The 23,252-nt window shown below is 44.9% G+C and overlaps 12 protein-coding genes across 12 annotated transcripts; 6 read left to right on the top strand and 6 right to left on the bottom strand.

Moving 5' to 3' along the window:
- Window positions 1–274: 274 nt before the first annotated feature.
- Window positions 275–2,467, bottom strand: SJAG_03114 (F1-ATPase delta subunit). Its single transcript, XM_002174244.2, has one exon. It carries the CDS (start codon window positions 1,064–1,066, stop codon window positions 527–529), a length of 540 nt encoding a protein of 179 aa, XP_002174280.1. The 5' UTR covers window positions 1,067–2,467; the 3' UTR covers window positions 275–526.
- Window positions 1,575–7,920, top strand: SJAG_03113 (RNA hairpin binding protein). The gene is made up of 3 exons (XM_002174243.2): window positions 1,575–1,965; window positions 2,090–6,953; window positions 7,044–7,920. Exons 1-2 carry the CDS (start codon window positions 1,791–1,793, stop codon window positions 3,964–3,966), a joined length of 2,052 nt encoding a protein of 683 aa, XP_002174279.2. The 5' UTR covers window positions 1,575–1,790; the 3' UTR covers window positions 3,967–6,953; window positions 7,044–7,920.
- Window positions 4,529–6,130, bottom strand: SJAG_03112 (zf-C3HC4 type /GCN5-like N acetyltransferase fusion protein; the record flags this gene model as incomplete). Its single annotated transcript, XM_002174242.1, has 1 exon — window positions 4,529–6,130. One exon carries the CDS (start codon window positions 6,128–6,130, stop codon window positions 4,529–4,531), a length of 1,602 nt encoding a protein of 533 aa, XP_002174278.1.
- Window positions 7,921–7,924: 4 nt separating the features above from the next.
- SJAG_16453 (splicing factor Cwf22) lies at window positions 7,925–10,616 on the bottom strand (the record flags this gene model as incomplete). Its single annotated transcript, XM_011050734.1, has 2 exons — window positions 7,925–8,749; window positions 8,856–10,616. 2 exons carry the CDS (start codon window positions 10,614–10,616, stop codon window positions 7,925–7,927), a joined length of 2,586 nt encoding a protein of 861 aa, XP_011049036.1.
- Window positions 10,617–11,025: 409 nt separating this feature from the next.
- Window positions 11,026–11,586, bottom strand: SJAG_03109 (hypothetical protein; the record flags this gene model as incomplete). The annotated part of the gene is made up of 1 exon (XM_002174239.1): window positions 11,026–11,586. The coding sequence occupies one exon, from the start codon at window positions 11,584–11,586 to the stop codon at window positions 11,026–11,028; it is 561 nt and encodes a 186-aa protein (XP_002174275.1).
- A 276-nt stretch (window positions 11,587–11,862) lies between these two features.
- On the bottom strand, window positions 11,863–12,905 carry SJAG_03108 (4-nitrophenylphosphatase; the record flags this gene model as incomplete). Its single annotated transcript, XM_002174238.1, has 2 exons — window positions 11,863–12,686; window positions 12,827–12,905. 2 exons carry the CDS (start codon window positions 12,903–12,905, stop codon window positions 11,863–11,865), a joined length of 903 nt encoding a protein of 300 aa, XP_002174274.1.
- A 189-nt stretch (window positions 12,906–13,094) lies between these two features.
- SJAG_03107 (transcription factor TFIID complex subunit Taf5- like) lies at window positions 13,095–15,463 on the bottom strand. The gene is made up of 2 exons (XM_002174237.2): window positions 13,908–15,463; window positions 13,095–13,854 (listed from the first exon to the last, which is right to left on the bottom strand). The coding sequence occupies exons 1-2, from the start codon at window positions 15,381–15,383 to the stop codon at window positions 13,414–13,416; spliced, it is 1,917 nt and encodes a 638-aa protein (XP_002174273.1). The 5' UTR covers window positions 15,384–15,463; the 3' UTR covers window positions 13,095–13,413.
- Window positions 15,464–15,679: 216 nt separating this feature from the next.
- SJAG_03106 (hypothetical protein) lies at window positions 15,680–16,336 on the top strand (the record flags this gene model as incomplete). Its single annotated transcript, XM_002174236.1, has 1 exon — window positions 15,680–16,336. One exon carries the CDS (start codon window positions 15,680–15,682, stop codon window positions 16,334–16,336), a length of 657 nt encoding a protein of 218 aa, XP_002174272.1.
- Window positions 16,337–16,634: 298 nt separating this feature from the next.
- SJAG_03105 (hypothetical protein) lies at window positions 16,635–17,199 on the top strand (the record flags this gene model as incomplete). The annotated part of the gene is made up of 3 exons (XM_002174235.1): window positions 16,635–16,668; window positions 16,717–16,758; window positions 16,829–17,199. The coding sequence occupies 3 exons, from the start codon at window positions 16,635–16,637 to the stop codon at window positions 17,197–17,199; spliced, it is 447 nt and encodes a 148-aa protein (XP_002174271.1).
- A 469-nt stretch (window positions 17,200–17,668) lies between these two features.
- SJAG_03104 (Mam33 family protein) lies at window positions 17,669–18,514 on the top strand (the record flags this gene model as incomplete). The annotated part of the gene is made up of 3 exons (XM_002174234.1): window positions 17,669–17,877; window positions 17,925–18,063; window positions 18,161–18,514. 3 exons carry the CDS (start codon window positions 17,669–17,671, stop codon window positions 18,512–18,514), a joined length of 702 nt encoding a protein of 233 aa, XP_002174270.1.
- Window positions 18,515–18,948: 434 nt separating this feature from the next.
- On the top strand, window positions 18,949–20,427 carry SJAG_03103 (nuclear rim protein Amo1; the record flags this gene model as incomplete). The annotated part of the gene is made up of 1 exon (XM_002174233.1): window positions 18,949–20,427. The coding sequence occupies one exon, from the start codon at window positions 18,949–18,951 to the stop codon at window positions 20,425–20,427; it is 1,479 nt and encodes a 492-aa protein (XP_002174269.1).
- A 247-nt stretch (window positions 20,428–20,674) lies between these two features.
- On the top strand, window positions 20,675–23,249 carry SJAG_03102 (cystathionine gamma-synthase). Its single transcript, XM_002174232.2, has one exon. The coding sequence runs from the start codon at window positions 20,764–20,766 to the stop codon at window positions 22,582–22,584; it is 1,821 nt and encodes a 606-aa protein (XP_002174268.1). The 5' UTR covers window positions 20,675–20,763; the 3' UTR covers window positions 22,585–23,249.
- The last annotated feature ends 3 nt before the right edge of the window (window positions 23,250–23,252 follow it).

Raw genomic sequence — 23,252 nt, 5'->3', positions numbered from 1 at the left:
GTCCAAGAATGCCATTGAATGAGCGAAAAAAGGAGTAAGGGAAAGACATTTCGATATATCAATACAGAAAAATAGGTCCCAGACATTGCAGAGTATTAAAACAAGCCAATTGCTAATCCATGCAGTTTACAGCAGGTTGGGGGAGGGAGCATTGTCTCAGTCTACCAGCGCAGGTGTTCAGGGAGAAGGAGTTTGACGCGTCAGCCAATCAGAAAATTAAGCGCTAATGCAAACGCGCACGCGAAAAACGCGAAACGGTACGGGAAAAACAGGATATGGCAGAAAACAAGACTGAATGCATTATTAAGGCGGTTGAGAGAATACAATTAGCATTATTAAAGAATTTTATTTCATAAACGGAACGAGAGGGCTCATGAGCTGTTGCGTAGAACGTATTGACAATCGGGAGAAAAGGAACAGAATGAGCAAAACGATAACAAGACGAATAAGAGAAAGAGAAAGAAAGAAGGCCAGTAAGCTTGTCAAGCCCCAAGGCTAGTCATTAGTCTACCGGACCACGGACTGTCTAACCACGGAGTGCTTGAAGAATTGCTTCGAGTACAGAAATTCGAACGTCGACAGCGGGTTTTTCGGTCTCAGAAGCCGTTGCTTGTTGAGTCTTCGCTTGGTCCAGCAGGGATGTAACCTCAGACACACTAGCAAAGTCGTCTAAACGAAACGCCTCAGGAGACGTGATGCACAGATGGTTGTTGGGCTGTTGCACAGCAAACCCACCGGCCGAGAACAACTTGTCGGTCGCACCATTGACGTCGGTGATTTTAATTACACCAGGACGAAGACACTCGATGATGGGAACATGATTTTTTAAGATACCCATATCTCCGTGTTCCGTTGGTATATCCACTTGAGTCACTGGGGTTCGTTCGTACAGCGTAGAAGAAGGAAGAGCAAACGAAAGCAGCAATCCGTCCGCCGCAGGAGCTTCAGAGGTTGCTTTAGCCGCGTTTTTGGCGTACTTCCTTGTTACATACAGTGTCCGAGGCAATTTATTAAGGACGGGCCTCCATGAGAATCCAGGGTTCAGCACAGCTCGAAGAGACAACATAGAGATAACGTTACAATGAGACACTGATACAGCAACACAGTAAACAGGATCCTACCAGTCAATCGTAGTAGATCCACAAATACGAACCCTTGGCTGCTGACGTGGGGTCTAGTGTGTGTGGGTCTTGTGATGGTGGTGAGAAACCCAGTTGGGGTCTTAACGGATACAACTAGAGAAAAACATGATCAAGTATAAAAGCATGTGAAACGCGGTACATGGACCACTGTTTGACTCCGTTTTCTCGTCCCAGTCCATCCGTGCCTCTATTAAATTTATTACGTTGAGGCTTGTAACTGATTCTCTTATTCCAGAAATCGCCGCTTGGTGGAAGCGGATGTTCGTATCGAGAACCCGCTCGAGCGCTTAAAACCTCATTGTTTTTCTCGACTGCTAATTGAACGAAATTTCGTTTAAGCTTCGCCTCTCGCTCGCCAACGATTTACCCGAGACTGCATAACCGAACTCGGCTATCAACCTAAGGCCCAACTCTTGCTGCAGGTGCACTTGACCAGAACCAGCCACTCTGGCGTTGGCATTTTAATTGTTGAGGGGTTCCTTTTATCATCAGTAGCGGGGAGATTGAACCCACCTCAACCTGACTTCATAGAAATTGAAGAACTACTGTTTTTTTGGGAATTGAATTGCCGAATTGCTTTAAAGACTTTTTGGTTGAGTTCGTGAGCCAGTTCCTCACGGAGTACAAACTTGCTTAGTAAAAAACGGCATGGATGCTCCTGGAGGTACAGCTCTCCCATCTCGACCGTCCAATTTTGAGTCTTCGAATGCGGAGCTGAGACCAACAGACGGTTTGTTAGATACTCCGAGCCACGGATTTTCTGGCCGGAGTCCCAGCCGGAATGGAAATTCGCCGAGAAAAAGCTTGGATGATGGATCGTTAGGTAGGTATTGGTTCATGTCGAGGCGTTTATGCGCGTGTTTTTGTACTTTATGTATGGAAGATCGCGTTTCAACGGTCTTCGAGGACGAGAAGCACATGAACCTGTTGTCTAACAATGAGAGTAGGACTGGAAAACAAGTTTTCGGAGCTGGATGTTGCCTTTATGGACCCAGAATTTGCATCAGAAATGACTCAGGTGGAGAAATGGTTCCAGGTGCTTACGATACCAGAACGGACAGCGGCACTGTATACGCTACTTCAACGAATTTCACCATCAGAGGCCAAAATGCTGTCCTTTGCCTTTTTCCGACGTTCGTCCTTTGATTCTTCGCATGCTGGCAGCGTGGTCGCCAACATGGTGGCCGCTTCATCTTCGTCGCTCCCGTCCGGGAACACTGGCCCTACGTCTGCGCTTTCTCCGTCGTCCGCTGTACCTTTATCAGCTAAAATTAAGAATGAGAAAACAACACCCGGTCTTGGAGCTCGAGGCTCTACCGAACACAGTAACACAGCTCCCCCCACTCCTTCATACTTCGCGCAGGATCGCGATACTCCCATGCACACACGCTTCACGCGTGTGTTAGCCCAATCTTCGCTTGAGTCGCCCATCGGTGCTGCCCAAACCACGCCCAGCCGTCGCTCAGTCCAAGACATATCCGAGCCCGGCAGTGGACACAGCGTCGGCGGTAGCTCGCGTTTGTTTCCTTCGTCGCACCTTTCAGGGAATGGAAACGCGTCTTTACAGACACCTCGTTCTCGCATCCGAGACGCCTACGATCGTGGCGATCCTATGTCTGCGCCAGCAGGCTATGTGCGCAACGAGGGCTCTTTGAGTCATCGTTGGCCCAACGAGCTATGCTCTCCTCCTCCCCCACCCCCCGAGCTTATGCTCCCCTCCTTCCTGCCCCATCGCCGGGCCCACTCTGATGCTCATCGGTCGCTTCAATGGGGTCGTCCCATGGGAGGTCGTCACTGGCTTGATCGCCCACCGCCTCCGCATCCTGCAAGTGAGGAGCCACATCGTACATATCATTACCGACCTACTAGTCCGTGTTTCCCCCCCGAGTATGGACGAATGTCTGGGCCACCCGTCACTCCCCTCTCCCAGCGAACTGGATTGCTGGCCGAGGGTGCAAGCGGTGGTTCTCACAGTCCTGCTCCCTTTCAGAGCCATTCAGCTTCACAACTCAAGTTTGACGGTGACCGACACTTCTCCCGTCACCCGTCTGGTTTGTGGGCAAACAATTGGCCTCCGTCGCTTTCCTCTCAATCGCACGAGTATCCGTACTCACAGTCTCCCGCAACTTACCGTGTGAATTCACTTCCTAGTGATGCCAAGAACAATCTTGGCCAAGGTCGTTATGACCGCTCACCTCGTTTCTTGTCGGCGTACGATACTGAATACTCTACAAGTGAGGATGCTACAACGCCGCTCTCTTCTCATAACCGTGATTTGCCGTATCTGAATGATACGCCTCGGTCAATGAGAACATCGTTTTCGAAGGTCCGTCGAGCCTCAGCTCATGCAAAATACGATTCCAACACGTCCATGGAGCTCCCGCAGGACATTCCAAGCTGGCTTCGGAGCCTGCGCTTGCACAAATACACGGACAACTTGAAAGATGTTAGCTGGCAAGAGTTGATTGAGTTGACGGACGAGGATCTTCAACGCAAGGGCATTTCTGCACTTGGTGCGCGGAGGAAGCTCCTCAAAAGCTTCCAGCACATTGCTACCATTCTGGAAAATATGAACTCTGAGAAACAAAAGTCCGGAGAGATGAAAGCTTCGTCCGATAGTATGGAACCAGTTAAGATGGCTGAGCTTGAATCTTCGCAGAAGACGTCGCCGCCATTCACCACTCTTTTGGACTCCAAATCTACTGACTCGCAGTCGTCTGCGGGACCAGAGGAGCATCCCTTAAAGCATACAGTTGAAGAGCCTATTGCGACTTCTAAGGCTTTGGATTCCGAGACTTCGGATTCGGTTTCACCTTCTTCTTGAATGTGAATGAAAGCTGTGCTTTCTTGTTGTTGCTCTTGGCAAACACGAAAAAAAGCATTTCATCTTCTCAATTTATGTGTAAAACCTGTCGTTCGATGTGCGCATGTCGAATGGCATAGATGTGCGTAAGGCATTGTGGGCGATGCCGCATGCTATCTGACTAATGAATGGACAATACCTGGTCTTTACGTTTTGGATAAGTCTCTTTTGGAAAATTTTCAACTCTACGATAAAAGACAAAAATATATTTATTGTCTCCGCCGCTGTTTAGGCCGACGAATAAAAAGACCTTACTGGCACGAGCCGCAACAAGTTTAACGACGTTTCAATTTTTGTGCATTGTTCTTGAGGATGGCTGCCCGACGTTCTCAAGCACATATGCACTCATACACACACACACTCATGAATCTATATCCTCCTCAATGTTATCTCAACTCTGCACGCGGTTACAGCACTTTGTTCTGTTGTTATGTTATCCATTCTCACTTGCATACGGCCGTCTGCAGTTCTTCCCTTTATGCCTGCAAATTCAAAACAAAAGAAAGCGATCAAGCAAACCGAGCTAAACGTCTTGCTTTGCTGTCGTGGTATCCAAAACCATTTGATATGCACTTTTAACTGCCAATCGTACGTAACAGTTTTCAATGCGTTTAACGGTGCGAAAGCCTCGATGCTGATACCATGCGATGGCATCCTCATTGCATGTCTGGACATGCAGTGTAATCTTTCCAACACCCATTTGTTTGGCGACTTGTTTTACGTGTTCGAGAAGTTGCTGCCCAATACCTAGCCTGCGATACGGCGCAAGGACGCCGAGCACAGCTATATACAAAGACTCTTCCTCCGGTAAGTGAGTGCAGCGGATTGCTCCTACGAGCAGGTCACCAACATATGCTGTTTTTGCTAGAGACGGGCTTGCCAGACATTCCTTGTAAAACCGCTTGCCATAGTTCATACCTAAGAGGACCTGTATCAGCCGTTTGAAGTCAGAGATGTTTGACTCGGTTAAGTTAGCCATGTAGTATGGAGAATCGTTTCTATTAGGTGTAACTGAGGACGGGGTCGTGACATTCGTAGAAGTGGAAGGGGGTGCTGTTTCTTGTTTCGTTCGCTCAAGAGGTTCCTCGCCGTTGTCTTCTCGCGCTTGCTCCCCTTTTTGTTGTTTGGCCTCCTCCCTTTTTTTTATGAGAATATTAAACTGTTTGTCAACGGAAAACAGTCCTTTTGTATCGCTCCCGCATTGAGCACATGTGGGAGTTTTACGAAAACGTTTTATAGCACAAAGCTCGCAGAAGTGGTGTTTGCAAGATGTGACGATGGGATTTTTATAGTCCTGCTTGCAGATGAGACATACGAACGGAATAGTCTCCTCCTTCTTCGTCTTGTCACCATCGGGTTCTGAACCCGCGGACTCTTGTTGGCCAGGACGTCGCTTCCGCTGCTGAACAAGCTCCCATTCTCGGTCGATCTGCCATCCGGCTTTGTAGTCTTCACGATCGTGCAAGAACTTGCAGCTGTCACCATAGCCACAGTATCCCGTTTGTTTGTAGTCCTTACAAACGTCAGGCTGATAGTCCACAATGGTAACTGTTCGTAACGCTGCTGATGAAGCAGACGGTGTTACGGGACCAGCATGTGCCTTCTTATTATAAGACTCCCTTTTTGGCAGAAAGTCAGTGTACGCAGTACCGCGAGCACTGCTCAAAGACACGTCGTTGGTCGAACGACCCAGGATCCGATCCTCCTGTTCGGATTTTGGAATGGAAACAGTGGATGTGTTTAGGCTGTCGCCAGTGACACTCAAATCTGCTGCATACTGGACGTCAATGTCTGCTGTAGAAGCATCCTTATTTACACTGTCTTTTCCATTCGTTTTGTTCGTCTCAGCTTCTTCATCCTTCCTACGTAACCGTCCAGACGCTCCTGGTCGCTTTCGCTGGAGGATGGAACGCGTTTCTTCTAATGTCTCTGTGGTCTCATCCTCGTCGTCTGACGAAGAGTCTGTGCTTGTTTTCGCGGCAACTTTTCCCTCTGAGGTGTCTTCCGACTGTATTCCTTTACGAAGAATGTTCCGACGATTGGCACCTCCACGTCGTTTCCTAATTAAAGGAACTGTTGTAGAAGTCGTAGCAGCTGTTGCTGGCTTATTATCTTCTTTTTCCATAATCAAAGGGCGCGTTTTTGCTGCAAACGACCGAATCAATGCGTCTCGCTCTCAAATTCGCTTGATGTTTACGGATTTCCGCCGTTCCTTTCGCAATTGTGTGCAGAACTGTCTCAGGCGCTATAACAGCACGGGTTTTTCAGCTAAAATCGGGGCTTTAGAGTTAAACGGTAACTTTGATGACCGAGGAGGTTCAAGGATGTGACAGTACTGATTTGGTGGGCACTTAGCGAGTGTGGCGGTCGTGGTGGTGAAAAAATCAGTCGAGTTAAGTGGCCCTTAGTAAGGGTTAGCCATACTCAACGCTAGGTGTAGTAGGAGATTGGATGAAGGGCCGACAAGTAGTGAAGGCGGCTTGGTCAACTTCAGCAGTAGAAAACGCAATTACGTTAACAATTCCCCCTCTCCTTGGCAAACGGTGTTAGGATCTACATCCAGCTCGTGAAGACGTTCCATCTGACATCACGGATGCGGGAAAGACGGCGGTTATTTTTAGGCGTGCCGTTTCTTAAATTTCGGCTCCCTCGGTTCTTTTAGAAAGCCGGCTTTCTGACGACTAGAAGAGACCATCGAAACGATGGGAGGGCACTGAAGCGGTTATCGAGTGCGGAGAATGGGTGGAACGAGGATTGCGTTTGGGTGAGCGTATATATAGAATGACATACCCATAGCCTAACTCCAGTCACTCGGAGGGGAGCCATACGTAGTGCTTGGATAATGAAGTGCAACTGTAATTGCTCTATATTGTTTTAGCACTTTATTCATCCATCCATACCATTGGCGGACATCAGGCTGTCAATAGTCGGCAACCTTGTAGTGACAGGTGAGTTTAGGCGGGATGCAATTGTCTAAATGGCAAAAGGTGCACTCATAAGTGTGTCGTCCGTTTCGAGGATATTACTAACATCCTCAGTCTTCGGAATTGCATAAACCTTTTGCATTCATCATCACTCGTTGGCCATCAATTATCAAATACCATAGTCAGAGACGAACTAGAAAGCATCAGACCGCTCCGAAGGATACGGACGCACAGCTCAAGCAGGCAATTTGAGTTGACAATTTGTCTGCGTGCATCTATTGTCCCTAAACCATTTTCAATTTCAGGAATCTGTGCGCGAACACACATACACACGCAACGACCTGGCTAACAAGACGACAAGAACGGGTGGATAAAAGCTGTGTCTTTCTTCAAGAACACCTTCCTCCATCATTGACATGAAATAATAGTTTGGATCATTAAACCAACCGAACTGAAGTGTACCATCATCATCATCATCATATCAAACGTAAACATTTTTTCACGAGTAAACAAATCCCTTTCTAATGATCATCCGGATTGCACCTCCAGCCTACTATTCTAGCGGCTGCTCCCCTCAGACGAAGTCTCAGGAAAAGACCTCATCTTTTTCGTACGACAAGTGGAGAGGAGCCTCGCTCACCGATACTAATTCAGAGGTTGAATCCGTCGAGGGAAGCAAGAACTTCGCAACCCTCTCACCGTTCGAGGTAAGCTGCTTGTACACCGCCTTGGTGATTGAGGAACCATCGCTCATACGGAATCAGTGGACACAAAAGTCTGTTTCATTTTCTGACGACCCTCCGAAAGTATACGTGGCGCCCGAGTACGATCGATCCTGCAGCACGCCAGCTGAATTGACGGAAGAGGTCGTATCGGAATTAATGGAACTGAGACGTTGTTGGGCGGCGCAGAGCTAATTTCTCTGCATGCGCATGGCTGCCCACTGTAGTTGTAATAGCATACAAGAGACTTTATTTTTTTTTTGTTATAACCACTCATTTTTCGTAGCGACCGCGTTTGTTTGCTCGACTTGGTGATTCATTCGGTGAATGAATCCATGGAGCCTTTGGTGACGCTGGAGGTGATGGTCGCCGTGTGCTGCCGCGTTCATCAAAACCACGTTGCCTGGTGCTCTTGGAGCGCTTCATTGCTGGTTCAGGAGAACGAGAATGCTCCGACGAAAGAGAGTGCTCGCGCTGGTACCGTTCGCGTCTGTCGTACCGACGGTTGTAGGGTGAACGAGTGCGTTGCTCGCTCTTTTTCGCTCTTGCTGGACGATACGAGTCCATCATTCGTCCGTGTTGGGCACGGGGTTCATTTTTTGTAGGCAATTGTTGTCGGCCCTCGGTCAGTAGCAGTCGACGGCTATATGGAGACAATGATGACTCTCTAGTGGTCTGAGGAGGAATCGGCGACCGCGAGAGAGGAGTCCGACTCCGAGAACGTGAACGAGAGCGAGAGTTGGAAGGTGACCGGTACGGAGAACGCCCGCGTCTCGTACTGTATGGGGATGGCGAACGCGAATAACTTCGGCTACGGCTAGGTGAGCGAGAATGGTAAGAAGGGGAACGTGAGTAGGACGCGCGACGGCGAGAGCGGGAGGGTGATATGGATGGGGAGCGAGAATAGGACTGAGATCGGGACCGGGAACGAGACCGTGAACGAGAACGAGAACTAGAAATCGATCGAGAGTAGCTGCGAGAACGAGAAATTGAGCGTGAATAGCTTTCGTGAACGAGAACGTCCGCGACATGTTGTACAGGAAGAAGCATGAGAATAAGTGGAAGCAGAAGAGTAACTTTCAGAATCCGACTCCTCCTCTCTTAACCCGTTTCTTTTTTCAACGATATCGAGTAAGTAATCACGCATGCGTTCTGTGACTGCACCAAGACCGATAGAAGTGAAATAGTTGATGGAGAAACGAACATTGGCAGACGTGTCTTTGGGGAAAATACCGGAGAAGGATTCCTGCAGTTCTGGGTCATTCAACACCTCAATGAGTTTTGGCAGCCCAATAGCTTCCATAATTTCTTGAAACATAACCTTGAGGAAGATACGAGACGATGCCGTCGTGTCTTCCTCCGTTAACCGAACACATTCCAAAACTTGCCATGATATAGAGTTTGTAGACAATAGGTGAGCAAAAAAGAGTGCTATGTTCCTCAACCGGTTCGTTTCATAACGATGGATTGTACTGTAGTAGGTAGTGAAGGCTTTCTCAAACGTTGTTTGCCATTGTAAACCGATTTTGCAAAATCGCTCGCCAATCATTCCATAAAACTTTGCGTATGTGCGTTCTTGACTGTTACATTCAATGATCATGTTTACCATTTCAATTTCTTGATTCTCGGGCAACTGGACTTTAAGCAGCTTGTGACAACATTCGTCGAAGTCAACGGAAGACATAATTGTCAAGTAGATGGATTTTCGCAAGTTTACTAAATTCGCGCCAGTCTCATCTTTTACTGACAATTTTCCAGTCGCCTCTTCATCCTCTTCATCCGACTCTTCCTCTTCGCTGGAATCTTCGGATCCAGAGACTTCAGAACCCGATTCCTCCTCGCTGCCCTCGCCCAATATTTCGTTTTTAATAGCAGTATACCGATCTTCGTTTTTACGAAAGTCAGGATCAAACCGGAAAATGCCAAGTTCTTCTTGAACATCAAGTTCGTCATCCAAACTTATGTAGTGCGTAATTTGATCCTCTTCTTCAACAAGGTCTAACTCTTCTGGAATGGTGGGATTATCCTTGTACTTGTCTTTCCGCACTTGAAAAAGTACTTCGATCATGTATTGTACACGCTTATCGATATCGCCGTCATGTAGAATTGTACGCAAGCGTTCAAAAATTCCGTTGTTTGCACGCGGAGAAACATCAGCCAAAAAAGCACCTACTTCACGTAAGAAACCGACAGCTATTTCGACTGAATCCGAAGTAGGTCGTTCCAACAAGACCGCAAGTATTTGTAGACCCACGATTTCGTGTGCAACCTTATTATTAATCAAATGGGCAAGAAAAGCACTAGACGATAAACACATTGACTTGTCATTTCGGCGGAAGGATTTTCTAAATTGAACAATAAGTCGTGTAAGTAAGAGCTCGCCAATTTGAGGAAGCTTAGTATTAATAATTGCAGTCATAGCTGCGTAGATGGGTGTAAATGGTAGCGAAGCTGCCTGTGCTTTCATAATACTTCGACAATACAAGGCTCTTCCTCTAATGATATTTTCCCGGAATAGCTCAGGGACGATTTCTTTTAAGTTGCTTGCACTGACCTTGTTAATTAATCCATTAATGGATTTCTTAAGAGCTTCCCAGTACATTCGTTGGTACTCTGGGGTATTTTCGTCAGTAAACTGAGCCTGCAAAGCTCGAAACTTAGCAGGAGGGATATATGTGCCACCAGATCGTGTTTCCATAAGGCGTCGAAATTGTTCTTTAGGGTCCAATTGTGCTTCTTCGCGTTTCTTTTGCGACTTTTTCAGTTCGTCTTCGCGTTCCTTTGCGCGACGTTCATCCATCTTCGGAACGTAATGTCTATCTTCATAGCTAAGCGCGTCTTTTTCATTTTTGACACGAGGTTCACTCGGTTCCTCGTGTTTAGTTCGTCTATGCGACACATTGTCATTGGTAACTAATGCCGTATGAGCATCCCTTTGCGGAGAGCCCGTATCCGCTGTTAACATTGGGTATAAGAGTGTTATAGGCCAAATGTACGCTGTTGACAGAAAATGTGGCCGTTCGCCTTAACGATATGTACGCGTCTTTGGTCGAGCGCATTTTTGGTGGAGTTTTTTAAGTGGGGGGACGACCAAACTGCCCACGCAAAAATGAGAAAAATAAAGAAAAACAGGAATGAGTAGATACAAATGTCAACAGTGTATTCAATAGATGTCTTTAATGATTTAAGCGGCATGATGTCAAACCCCATTTTGAACACCTAAAAAATGTTCTTGCCGATATTACAAATTTCTACTCCCAACTCTGAAAATGGGGAAAGGCACACAGGCCGGAAAAGCCATTGTGCAAGCATCCTATGTACTACGCTGCTATGAACAAGGGCCCAGAAACAAGCGTAACAAGTCTACGGCTCTCTTACTCCACGGGTTCCGCAGGGAGAACGCCAGAGACTACATCACACTCGGTTCCTTTCTCGTCAGACGGGAAACGATCGGCTTCGCTGGCAGTATTGGCTGCCCCAAGAAGATTAGGAAGAGAACGACGAAGCTTTTTCAGCTCGTATTCGGAAACACCAAGATGCTCCTCAAGTATGATAAGCAGGTTACGGCGAGTAGCAGGGCACAGACAAAGAAACAGCGTATCCTGTATGGTTGCAATTAACTTGGTAAGTGTTTTGTCCATAAACTCGTAACGGTCAAGCTTGTTGTAGCATTCCTTGAGTTGAAACTCCTGCTGACGGCACTTCGTTTGTAACACACGAACTTGCTCGGCAAGAATGGAACGATCACGCTCGAGACGTTTTCGCTCTATTTGAGCAACACCAGTGGCCGTACTACGGCTGGAAGAGCTGTGGATGACACCAGTTTGGTAACTGTAGCGGTAATAAGGTGAAGTGAAACTGTCGCTCTCTTCATCCGTATCAGACGCTTTAGTGGACAAAGGCTCATAGACAGGAAGATGGCGAACGTAGCTCATTTTCGTAGTGAAGAAAGACTAGACAAGTCCAGTACCAAAAAGTATGGTTTATAACGGCTGTTGGAAAGAAAACAAGCGGCCTTTTTAAACCAATTAGAAATCTATATGTAAACAAATAAACAAACTGTTTTCACAAAGAATGAGGGGTAAAGTGCGAGAGAATGATGCACATGTAAACAAAACGTGACCATTCTGCAACGAACAAAGCTCAATGGCTTACGCACTATTATAGCGCAAACAGTTGCCTGTTTGCTGTGAGGATGGGGAAGTTATTGCTTACAAGGAAGCAGCCTGGGCCAAATGGCCAAGGGACTCGATGTAGTAATCGGGCACAATAGCATCTTCCTTGCCTTGGAAGTGTTCGAGCTGGTTTACACCGGTGAGTACGAGCAAAGAACCACCAAGACCAGAGTTCTTGGCGAATTGAATGTCGGTGTTCAAACGATCACCGACAAAGCAAGCACGCTTGCGGTCAAAGTTGACACCGGCTTCAATGGCATCCATCATCTCGCCATAAGGCTTGCCGAGAATCTTGGGAGTGCGACCAGAGGAAAAGATAAGAGGATAAGAAACAGCACCGGAACCAGGGAAGAATGTGCCGTTGGTAGGGAAGGTAGAGTCCTGGTTCGTCAGGAGGAAGGCACAGTTGGGATCCTGGATGTATTGGAAAGCCATACAGTACTTCAAGTAGTTCAACTTGGTATCCATACCACACAAAACAGCACCAACACTGGGGTCAGGACGAATGGTATCCATGTCAGCGGAGGTAATATTACGGTTCAAAGAAGGATCGGTACCGCCAATGTGGGCCACACCCACCTCATCAAGTTCCTCTTCGATACCCTTTTCGCCGAAAACGAAAACCTTCTTATCACTAGGAAGCTTCAACACCTTCTTAATGTATACGGCGGAAGAGTAAGCGCTAGGATAAATCTCATTCAAGTTGGCCTCAATACCAAGGTCAGTGATCTTCTTCAAGTAAGTCTGACGAGACTTTGTAGAGTTGTTGGACACGAAGAAGAGTCTCTTGCCCATAGAACGCATCAAATCAAGCGTCTCCTTAACTTGAGGAATTGGGTTCTTTCCGTGCCAGATAACACCTGCGAGAAATGCGTTAGCTAATTTCCTTCGGCCACATTAAAACCAAAGATATAAGCAAAAAAGTCCACGAACCATCCAAACGAATAAGGAACCTTCGGATTTATGTTGACGAAACAGCCGCTTCCTGTAGATTACATACCATCGCAGTCGAAAAGAAAGACGTCGAACTTGTCGAGGAATTCTTTGTATTCCTGAACGTTTGAGAGATGTTGAGCCATATTTCCGAATTCTATAAAAGAGGTGTTTGTAGAAGATAAATCTGCCGACAAGAGAACAAGATAATGTATCAACACGCGTCCGGATTAAGGCCTGATAAAGTTCGCTAAAAAATTCGCCTGCTGATGGCGGTGTTGCTAACTACTGCTCTTTGCCATTGGACCAAGACACTTGCTGATTAAGGAATCAGAAAAAAAAAAAAAAAAAAAAAAAAAAGAAAAAAATCGAGTAAAGCCTTGGTAATGTTAGGCTTTTTTAAGAACCCGAAGGTAAACCTCTTTCCTTCTTTTATTTATTTTTTTTTATTGCAAGTTAGAGAGAAAATTAATCACAACAGCGCACCATTAGATTGTTCAAAATAGGAAACTTTTTAGGGTAGTAGTGAAATTTAGAAAACGGACAAAGGAAGTGAATAGGTTGTGAAGCTAGATAATGGGCAGTCTTCATACATTTGAACATTAAGCCAATGGACCCCAAAATTAAAATAATCCAGTTCCTTAATTGGGACAATTACGATGTACTTAAGGAAAGACAGAAGTTTCGGTTTGTAAATTGGAGTTCATGGATCACAGTGTTCTTCGTCCGATACGTGTACAAGGGTTCCTCGATGGTTTCAGACGTCTGAATATCCCAGAATTTGACTACCGTATCAATGCCTCCCGAGGCCAAAAGTTTTCCCTCTTTAGACACATCAAGGGAATAGATTGGCTCGTTATGTGCTTGGAAAGAATGCCGTTTCTGTCCTTTTCGAAGATCCCATACGAATACGTGACCAGAGTCATCAGCTGAAATGACATCAAGACCATCGTCCGAAATAGCCAGTGCTGAAATGGGTTGCTTATGACCAATGAGTACCCTAACCGCATCGCTCGTTCGCACGTCCCACAAACGACATGTAGTGTCGCTTGAACCGGTTAGCACGTATGCTGAATTTTTGTGAATTTTTACGCACTAGACAGTTAGTAAGTTTCTTCCTAATTGCTTATTCGATTGCATGTACTTACATCAACATCGTTTTCGTGTCCCACAAATAAACGTAGGGGTGATGGATGCTCTACACTCCATAAACGGGCAGTGTGATCGTCGGCAGCAGTTGCGAAGTAGAATCCGTTAGGGTCAAATTCCACATCCCAAATGGGAGCATTATGTCCACCAAAGATACTCAATGTTGAACCCGTTTCCGGCGACCAAAGACGCACGAAACCATCGCCTGAGCCAGAGAGAAGAAAGCGGTTATCTCGAGAAATGCTTACGCCATAAATAGATGCCTTATGACCAATGAACTTTTGCTGTTTCAGCTGTTCCTTCTTGGCAGAGATCAGTGACTGCCGTTGCGAATTTGTGCTTGTGTAAAGTTGTAAATAGTTTTCCGAGGTGCCAACCAAGAACATAGAAGCGTCTTGTGAAAACGTTGCACAATTGAGTGTGGAATACGAGTTGTGCAGTGAAAACATGTAAACACTAGGTCCCTTTGCATCTTTGTCGAATTGAATGCAGTTACGTTCGTCATCGAGATTACATGCTATAGCATCTAAATCCGCAACCTCTAGAGGAGGCAGAGGGAGAGACTCGGGTGCCTTTCCATAAGCGCTTTCCCTTTTTTTTCTATCTTCATATACCTCACGAAGAGGTCGACAAGGAGCTTTAATACTGGTTTCTTCTTGTGTATCGTGTGCTTTCTGAGTGATTACTGTGTCCATTGCGACATCCTCAGACTCATCACCCTTTTGTGAATCATAATTGTCTAATACTTTTAGCAGTGCCTCTTCATCCTCAGTTGATAGAGGTATCCGTCCCAGATATATTTCTTGACTATTGAATTCGTTAAGTTGTTCCGAATGTTGGGGGATTCCTTCGTCGTACTGTTCAGTACTTTTTGTAGCGCCTTGATGTTTTGTAGAAGACTTTATGTTAATGTCTATGTACTGATTGAGTAGTCGGATAATAATTCCGCTGCCATTAGATTCGTTTTCGAAAAGAAAATGTAACAGTAACCCAAACGTTGTCTGCGAAAAGTTCAAACGATATTTGTGTTTCCTATAGAGAGCAGCAACACTGTTCTGTTCCAAGTCTGCTGGACTTGTAATGTCTTCAAGTTTGTGAACGTCATGACCATGAAGAATAAGGTGTTCTTGTGAAAATGATTCAAAGAATACTTTAGCGGTGGAAATTGCACTTTTGGTTATAAGATCTAGAAAGGAATGAACGAAGATGGGAAATAGGGTTTTTTGAAGCTCTGGTTTGAACATATCTAAGGTGCTATCAATCCAGTCCCTGAGAGCAGCATATACTTGAACATATGTTTCTGGAAGCCCCAGATGCCAATCCTGTTGATCTTCAGGAACAGCTCCGACGCTAGAAGCCTCCAGCCGAAGAATTGCCTCTGTTCTTGAATATCCTTTCTTAGAAAGATAATCCAGCACAATCTTATTTAGATCTGGGGTTGATGTCGGCGGAACATGCGGTGATGAATGTGCCATTGTGCTGAAATCATCTACTAGATCGTGTCTGGCTGTCTGACTTGCTGTTTCTAGTTATGGAAAAGTGCCGTTTGGTGTTGGGTAAATAGAGTTACACGTGAAACATATAAAGCCTCGCTTAGTTGAATAAAAAAACTCACCACCAAAAAATACATTCTTGGTGGTGAGTCTGACGAGAACATGCACTTTGTAGGCCGCACACAAAATGCACAATGACCAAATGCAATGTGAGGTTTAGGCAAATTTTTCAGGAATTTATTGATTAGACAAGTGGTCACGTCTCATGAAGTGTTAATATGTCGTTAAAATTTCCAAATCTTCTCTTTTTAGCGCTTCCTATTCGCGTGAACGAGAATCAACAAAAACCCTTTCGCAAATTTTTACATTCGTTGCCTGAAGGACCTCTAAAAGAGGCCTTTCAAGGTCCTCGTGTCTGTCATTTGACAATTGGAATGATTCCGGTGAAATGCGAAGATGATCTGAATAAAGTGCTGCAGTTTATGGAAGACAAACGGGACGTCATCCTGAAACAGTATCCTCAATCTCCTATAACAATATCATTACGGGGGACAGATTATTTCGGATCGGAAGAACAACATAGTCGTGTACTATTCGCCGTTCCCGTCGAGTCAGAGATTTCGACGGGCAATTTGAAGCCCTTTTGCGAGTTTGTACGACAGCTTTTTGTTGACGGGGGCATTATTCGTGATACATCTCACGAATTGAATTTGCATTGCACATTGTTGAATGTTCGACACATGCGAAAGTTCGGATACAAAGAAAAGTCGTTTGATGCGACACAGCTTCTGCGTCGGTTTTCTTTGGATTCGTGGACGTGGACGAGCAATACGACGCTAGATGAACTTTCTATCATGAAGACAGGGGCGATTGGTCCAAAGCATGATATGTTTTATATGGAAATAGCGACAGTTTTGCTTCACCCAAAAGACTAAAAACCTGTTGGTACTGCAAGGTGATGCAAATAGATTCCAGCGGGCTTTTTATTGTTATGGTGTCGTATCTTTTATGTGCCAACAAAGTTTAATTTACTTCTTGGGATTTGTTTATGTGTAAGATGTAAACAAATAATAAATCAGAGTATAAATTCACGTCTGCACTCAAACCTTTTCCAACACGAACTCTCGTTTTCGCATTGCAAAAAAATTAGGTCGTCTTTTGATTTTGCTGTTTTGTCTTCCTTTTTGCTATTCCTTGTTAATTGTTGAATCCCTTTTTTTTTGAACAACCGGTATGACTGTTCCGGATTTGCAGTGTGAAACTAATGGTATACAAAGCTGATTACAGCAATTCCAATTGACTAATACCTGTACAGAGATCCCTTCATATATGAATGTCATGCAACAAAAGCATAAACGTAAGTTCGATACGAAGCAGACAAACCGTCCATGATTTTTTAAGCAATTCCCAATCTTACACATTGGTAGTCGCCTTAGAGGCACATCAGCGATTTAGCGTTTCAAAGCTGTATCCAGGCAAGCGTTCACCGGTGAAAATGAACCCTAGCGCGAAGAGCTGGGTTCCAACTGTTCCGGCTGTAGGCGCAACAGTTACTCAACCACCTCCCAAGGTAAAACCAACTGCAGTTCCTCATGTTTCCCATCGAGACAAAACCATTCGTGCCTCCATGCCGTATGTCCCTTCATCCTATGCACCTTATCAGCAGTCCAAAGCCAATCAGCCATACGGTCATCACTCTGGGAAGTATGCTAGAAACAACAATACGTATTCTGCAGCGCCGCAAACACATTTCCAGAATCGAAAACCCGCTTTTTATGCACCTTACTACAGAGCGTAAGTGCAAGTGAAACTAAGGACGACATCGTTCTTGTAATGTCATCTTCACAGTACCTCATCTTCACTCCATTCGCACAATTCTCGCTCTTTTTCACACCTTTAGCTTTCCTGTTTCATTTTCTATATATGTATTGAAAGCATACATTTTTACTGACAAAAAGTATCACGCTTCGTTTCTTATTTCATAGCACCTGTATAAAGTATTTCAAACGCTCTTGAATTTCATTCTCTAGAGAACGAGACGTTCACATTTCGAAGTTTATTGTTTTTCTGTAATTTAGGTGTATATTTGTTTACGCGTCGTATCGCATTACGTAGTACAAGCGCGGCAGTAGGAAGTACGCGAACGCGTAGATTGAATCTGTCGTCCGCCAAACAGTACTTTCTCATTCATCAATGGATTCAAAATGAATTATTTCAGACCTTTCTGTAAAAGAATCCCGTTTGTAAGACGTTACTCGTTTTTTACAATGAGAATTCGTAGTGGAAAGACGCTTTCAAGCAATGTCTTAACAGAAACTCTCGCGTTGAAACTCACGTCTGAAATTGAAATAATGGACCAGTTGATACAAGACTATAAACCAAATTCAGTAAATGAAAACCTGTTACAGAAATACACGATTGCGGACAATCTTGTGAAGAATTGCACCATTGCCCAACGCGAGTGGAATAATGAAAAGTACGAGTTATAATGGAACAAGTTCATCGGTATTAATAACGTTAAAGTATAAAGATCACTGTTCCAGTATACAGCGCCAGAAACGCTTACACTCACCAAAAGGCGAACAATGAGACCGGCGTTGATACAACAGATGAAATTCGGTTCTTCCTTCACTCATTAAGTTTTTTCGTTCAAATAACGAAGGTAAGTTTGTCAATTAAAAGGTCAATGGATGCTTTAGATGCTTCAAGCCGCTCTCGTATGCAAAATTAAAGCTTACATTTTTTTTTTTTTAATAAAGGATGAAGGAATTATGTTCTTTAAACTGTCAATCTCAAAGTTAAATGATCTTCGACTGGACGCATTTCGATTTGTCAATGTGTCTTCTCGGTGTTTGCCGTTGAATAAGACGCCGTTAGATATGGATTGGTTCAAGAAAAGTCAAATATACTCTGGACGGAATGTTCGCTACCTCAGAGATTCATTTCGGATGTCTCTGCTTTCGTATCTCAAAGAACGAGATATAACGTTCGAAGTACTACAAGCCATTGTCACTCGCAGCTGGCGAAAAGAGAACGCACTCTTCAAGTCTTGGTTAGCAAACACAGTAAAGTTTCTGATGTCCCGATCAAAGGAGGAGCCAGTGTCCGCTTGATACAACAGACTTTCTCTAGTAGCCACAGAATCACTTTTTTGGAATCCTCGAACCGCCATACGCTCCCGCGTTTGATTTTTGACGAATAAACCAACAAAAAGGGAGAAATAAGCCATCAGACGTCAATTATTCTTCCGACTATTCCGTTTTAATTACCATAGTTGAGCAAAATGGCTGTTTGCAAGTACTTTCTTCAAAGTACGTTTTTTCGACGAAAACAATTGCTTCTTCAAAAAGCAAGAACTAACATCTTTCAAAGATCGCTGTAAATTTGGTAACAGCTGTAAAAATGAACACGTCCGACCGGGTTTTCAAAGCCCTAGTCACATACCAAATATCTTTACCCCCAAAAATGCAAAAACATGTAAGTATCGTTTATTTATTGGCAAGCAGATCAATTAAGAATTGCTAACTTTCTTACAGTTCCCTGGTTAATGGGGAAAACCATGAGGAAATCAGAATTGGACAGCATTTTTCCTAAACGAAAAGCCGATTCTGTGCGGCAAGACATGAAAGAGTTCCCTATATACGTATTGAGTGGTTACTCTATTGGTTCTAGCACGCCAAATGTCTATGCTGGTGATATATCGCCGGAAGAGTTGCGTTGGAAAGCTTACCAGGCTCAGATGTCGGGCAATCTTCAGGAGTATATGCAATTCCAACAGAATGCGTTTCAAGAAATAGAGAGGAAAAAGCAAATTGTTCAGAGGAACCCGGAAAAAACCGTTGAGGAAATCCGCAATGTGCTTGCCGGCAGGAAGAATTTCAAATCCATCTTTTCCGAACAGAACACAGGATTTGGTGCAACTTCATCTCCCGCAGCATCTGCATTCGGTTCTTCCACTCAACAAAACAATGCTTTTGGCGCTGCCGCACCTCAAACCTCTGCTTTTGGATCTGCTTTTGGAGCCGCTTCCACTGCTTCACCGTTTCGACAACAATCAACAAGTGCATTTGGCGCACCAAGCGCCTTTGCATCTCCAAATCCAACGGCATTCGGGAACACAACATCATCATTTGCAAACAATCCAGCCAGTGTGTTTGGATCCCAAACAACGAATCCTCCCCCGGCCTTTGGCGCTACAAGCTTTGGTGCCGCAGCAAACCAACAATCTTCTATAGGAAACACTGGCAACGGGTTCTCTTTCAATGCATTCCAGTCTCCACAAACGAACTCGGCCTTCAATACGAAACCCGGAACCTCAGCTTTTGGGGCTAGTCCGGCCGCCAACCCGCCTACAACTTTTGGCAAAACAAGCACAACGAGCAATCAACCAGCTGCTGTCTTCGGTCAAAGCTCCTTCCCCTCCGCTTCTGCGTTTGGCTCGAGCGCTTTTGGTCAAACATCAGCTTTTGGTTCGGTACCAAATACGAACAATACCGGCAATACAAACCCCGCACAGAAGTCGGCCTTCTCCAATACCCCGTCTGGTGCGTTCTCCTTTGGGGGAGCAGCATCTTCTTTCGGACAGTCGTCCTCTAAACCAAGTGCCTTTAATGAAGCCGCGTCTGTTTTCGGAAATTCAGCAAATACCAATGCACCTAACACTTCTGCGTTCGCTACGTTTGGAAATACTCAAAACGCACAACAACAACAGGCAGCTTCTGTATTCGGTTCAACAAACAACACTCAACAGGCAGCTCCCACGAGTGCGTTTGGTGCTAGTCAACAGCAGCAGAACCCCCCAACCGCTGGCACAGCGAGTGGTTTTTCTTTTGCACTTCCGACTGCAGCCAGTACAAACATCAGTGTGGCTTCTTCTGCTCCTGCCGCTACCCCTGCTTTTGCAAGCTCAAACCCTTCTGTTACAGACTCATCCATTCCTCCCGAATTCTTGGAGCAATTTCAAAAACCACAATTCACAATCGGTCACATTCCAACGGTTCCCCCTCCTCCCCAATTTTGTCAATAAAACTCCTCATTCCTGTGTTTCTTACTATTAAACATGGTGTTTCTCCCCTACTTGCATCTCAGTTTGTATACCTTATTTGAGCGTCAAAAAAAAGGCCGTCTGTTATTGAACTTTCTATTCACAATACGCAACATCATTACTGTTATTTAAGGGTACTCATCACCTAAATCCGTTCTCTTTGGTTTTTAGCAACTATTAAACTCCGCGGTCGTTCCGCGGTATCATTTGGTGGTTTTTTCTACTCAGTTGCCGAGGATTAATCTCTTACCGTAACACGCTCTAACTTGGACGAAACGCGAAAAAGCTTAGTTGTTTCTATATTCCACGCACTAAAACATGTCGGACAGCACCTCTTACCTGCTGCATCCACCGTCTGAACCCGGTGGAACAATTCCTCCTGACACCGACCACTCTGTTTCAGTTTCTTTACCTTTATGGAAGCATAATGTGTGGTATGAAATGGGAATTCCAGAGTTTTTGGCTACCTTCCAGACTGGTTATCCTCGGTTTTTGTTAAACAAATACGTAAAACAACTCATTGAGTATGTTGCAACCGTTGAACATTTAAATCACTCCGAAGACGGTGAAACAGCTCTTCTTTTTCCTACTATGAGCGTTGTCAACCAATGTATCGAGTTTGTTACCACATACGGAAAACTGCCTGCTGAAACACTCCGGGTGGTTGACCTGAAGGACGTCGTTGCACACGACTTTGGTGATCTCTTGGACACGAAGGCTTTGAACTTCAGTATTTATGCTCTGATCTTCCGAAAGGCGGATTTCCCCGTGGTGAAACAGTTTTGGCAACACAGTGGCGACGGCATTTCCAGTCGTCGTGCAGAGGATGCATTGAGAATTCTCTCGGACATCCGCGACAGAGTCAATAAGCGGCTTGTAGAACGTTCGATCTCTCATTTCAAGGGCAAGAGTCGTTACTCTTCCAAGTCAGACCTGCAGGCTTTGAACAACTGTTTCCAGACGGATCTGAAGGCCGACGAAAAGAAAAACCTCGAGAGCGATGCGGCTTTGTACCTCGAAGAACGGTATGCTCGCAACATGGAGGCCAGTCTTGCACCTGCAGCGAAGAGGGTTCTTCGTCGACGCATCCTTGGCACTCTGAAGGACGAGGTTGATTTGACAAAAGATATTCCCGAAACTGCCGTCGGCGAAACACTTCGTGATGTTGAGGGTTTGACGGAAAACGACGTGTATCTTTTTCCCGCCGGCATGAGCGCAATTTACAATGCTCATCGCACAATCCGTCTTACTTTTGGAAACATTCTGAAGTCCGTTTGCTTTGGCTGGACGTATGTGGATACTATGAAGGTGCTTGAAAAGTTCGGGCCCGGTAGTTACTTTTATGGTTTCAATGATGAAAAGCGTTTGGATGAGTTGGAGGCTTTGTTGGAGTCGGGTGAGCGCGTTCTTTGCCTCTTCTGTGAATTCCCTTCAAATCCACTGTTGAACGCTCCCAACTTGGATCGTATCCGCAAGTTGTCTGAAAAGTACGACTTCCCTGTCGTAGTTGATGAGACTGTTGGAAACTTCGTCAATGTTGAAGTACTTCCAATGGTTGACATTGTGGTCAGCAGTTTGACAAAGGTATTCAGTGGTGACAGCAATGTTCTTAGTGGAAGCATGGTCCTGAATCCCCATAGTCGTTATTACTCGAAGTTCAAGAAAACGTTGGACGAGAATTACGAGGACAATCTTTTTGATTTAGATGCTCTTACCTTGGAGCGCAACAGTCGTGATTTTGAGTACCGTGCCAAAGTCATCAATCGTAATGCTGAAATGATCGCTGACCTTCTGCATGAGCATCCCAAGGTGAAGCGCGTTCACTATCCCAAGTACAATCCTTCTGGTCCCAATTTTGAAGCCCGCAGAACGGCGAATGGAGGTTATGGTGGTCTTTTATCCGTCGTTTTCAAGAACCCGGATGATGCCATCAAGTTTTACGATACCTTAAAGGTTGCAAAGGGCCCGAGTTTGGGAACAAACTTTACTCTCGCATCTCCATACGCAGTTCTTGCTCACTTCAACGAGTTGGATTGGGCTGAACAGGCTGGCGGCATTGATCCTCATTTGGTTCGTATTAGTGTCGGAATGGAACCCGAAGATCATCTCCTTAAGGTCTTTGAAGAAGCTTTGAGTTAAAAACACAAAACGCGAACACTCGTTTCATCACTTTCGTTTTTGTCTTTGAGCGATAAAACATGCTCGAGCGCTTTTGTTTGCCGTTGCGTTGCTCATTCTGAGATTACTTCGGAAATGGTTACAGATAAAGTAATCATTTGTACCGCCATTTAAATGTCTTTCTCCGAGAGCTTCCTTTCAAGTACTACACATAAATTTGTTTGGTGCTTTTTCGATGTTCAACACATACTCCTTTTCCTATAGATGCCTATCCTGCAAAGCGTTTGCGTCGAGTTACGCTTTTGCAGTGTAAGGCTATATTCCCTATTTTCCGATGTCTACAATGCCCATCGTGCGGGCGTGATGTTAATTATTACGGTAATTTTAAACTTTTTTTTTGTTTTAAATATTTGGATTTCTTAAATGAGGATGTTAAAGCTTTTATTTCTATTCAAAAACAGCAATTGAGCTCTAGCTTCGGAGATGCAATGAACAACGAAAAGAGGGAAACAATTGTACACATAAGAAATGTAAATTGGTAGTACTTGAAGCGCGTACTGAATTTCATTTTCGGTGTATGGTTTTTTGAACCCTTTCAAACCCTTGGCATCTATCCTTATTTTTCCCCCCCTGCTAACAGAAAAATCAAGTTGCTGCTCTCCTAACATTTCTGTATTTGTTAAAGTCGT

This window comes from Schizosaccharomyces japonicus (genome assembly GCF_000149845.2).
Source record: "Schizosaccharomyces japonicus yFS275 unplaced genomic scaffold supercont5.2, whole genome shotgun sequence".
NCBI lineage: Eukaryota > Fungi > Ascomycota > Schizosaccharomycetes > Schizosaccharomycetales > Schizosaccharomycetaceae > Schizosaccharomyces > Schizosaccharomyces japonicus.
This window is presented reverse-complemented; position numbering and strand designations above follow the sequence as displayed.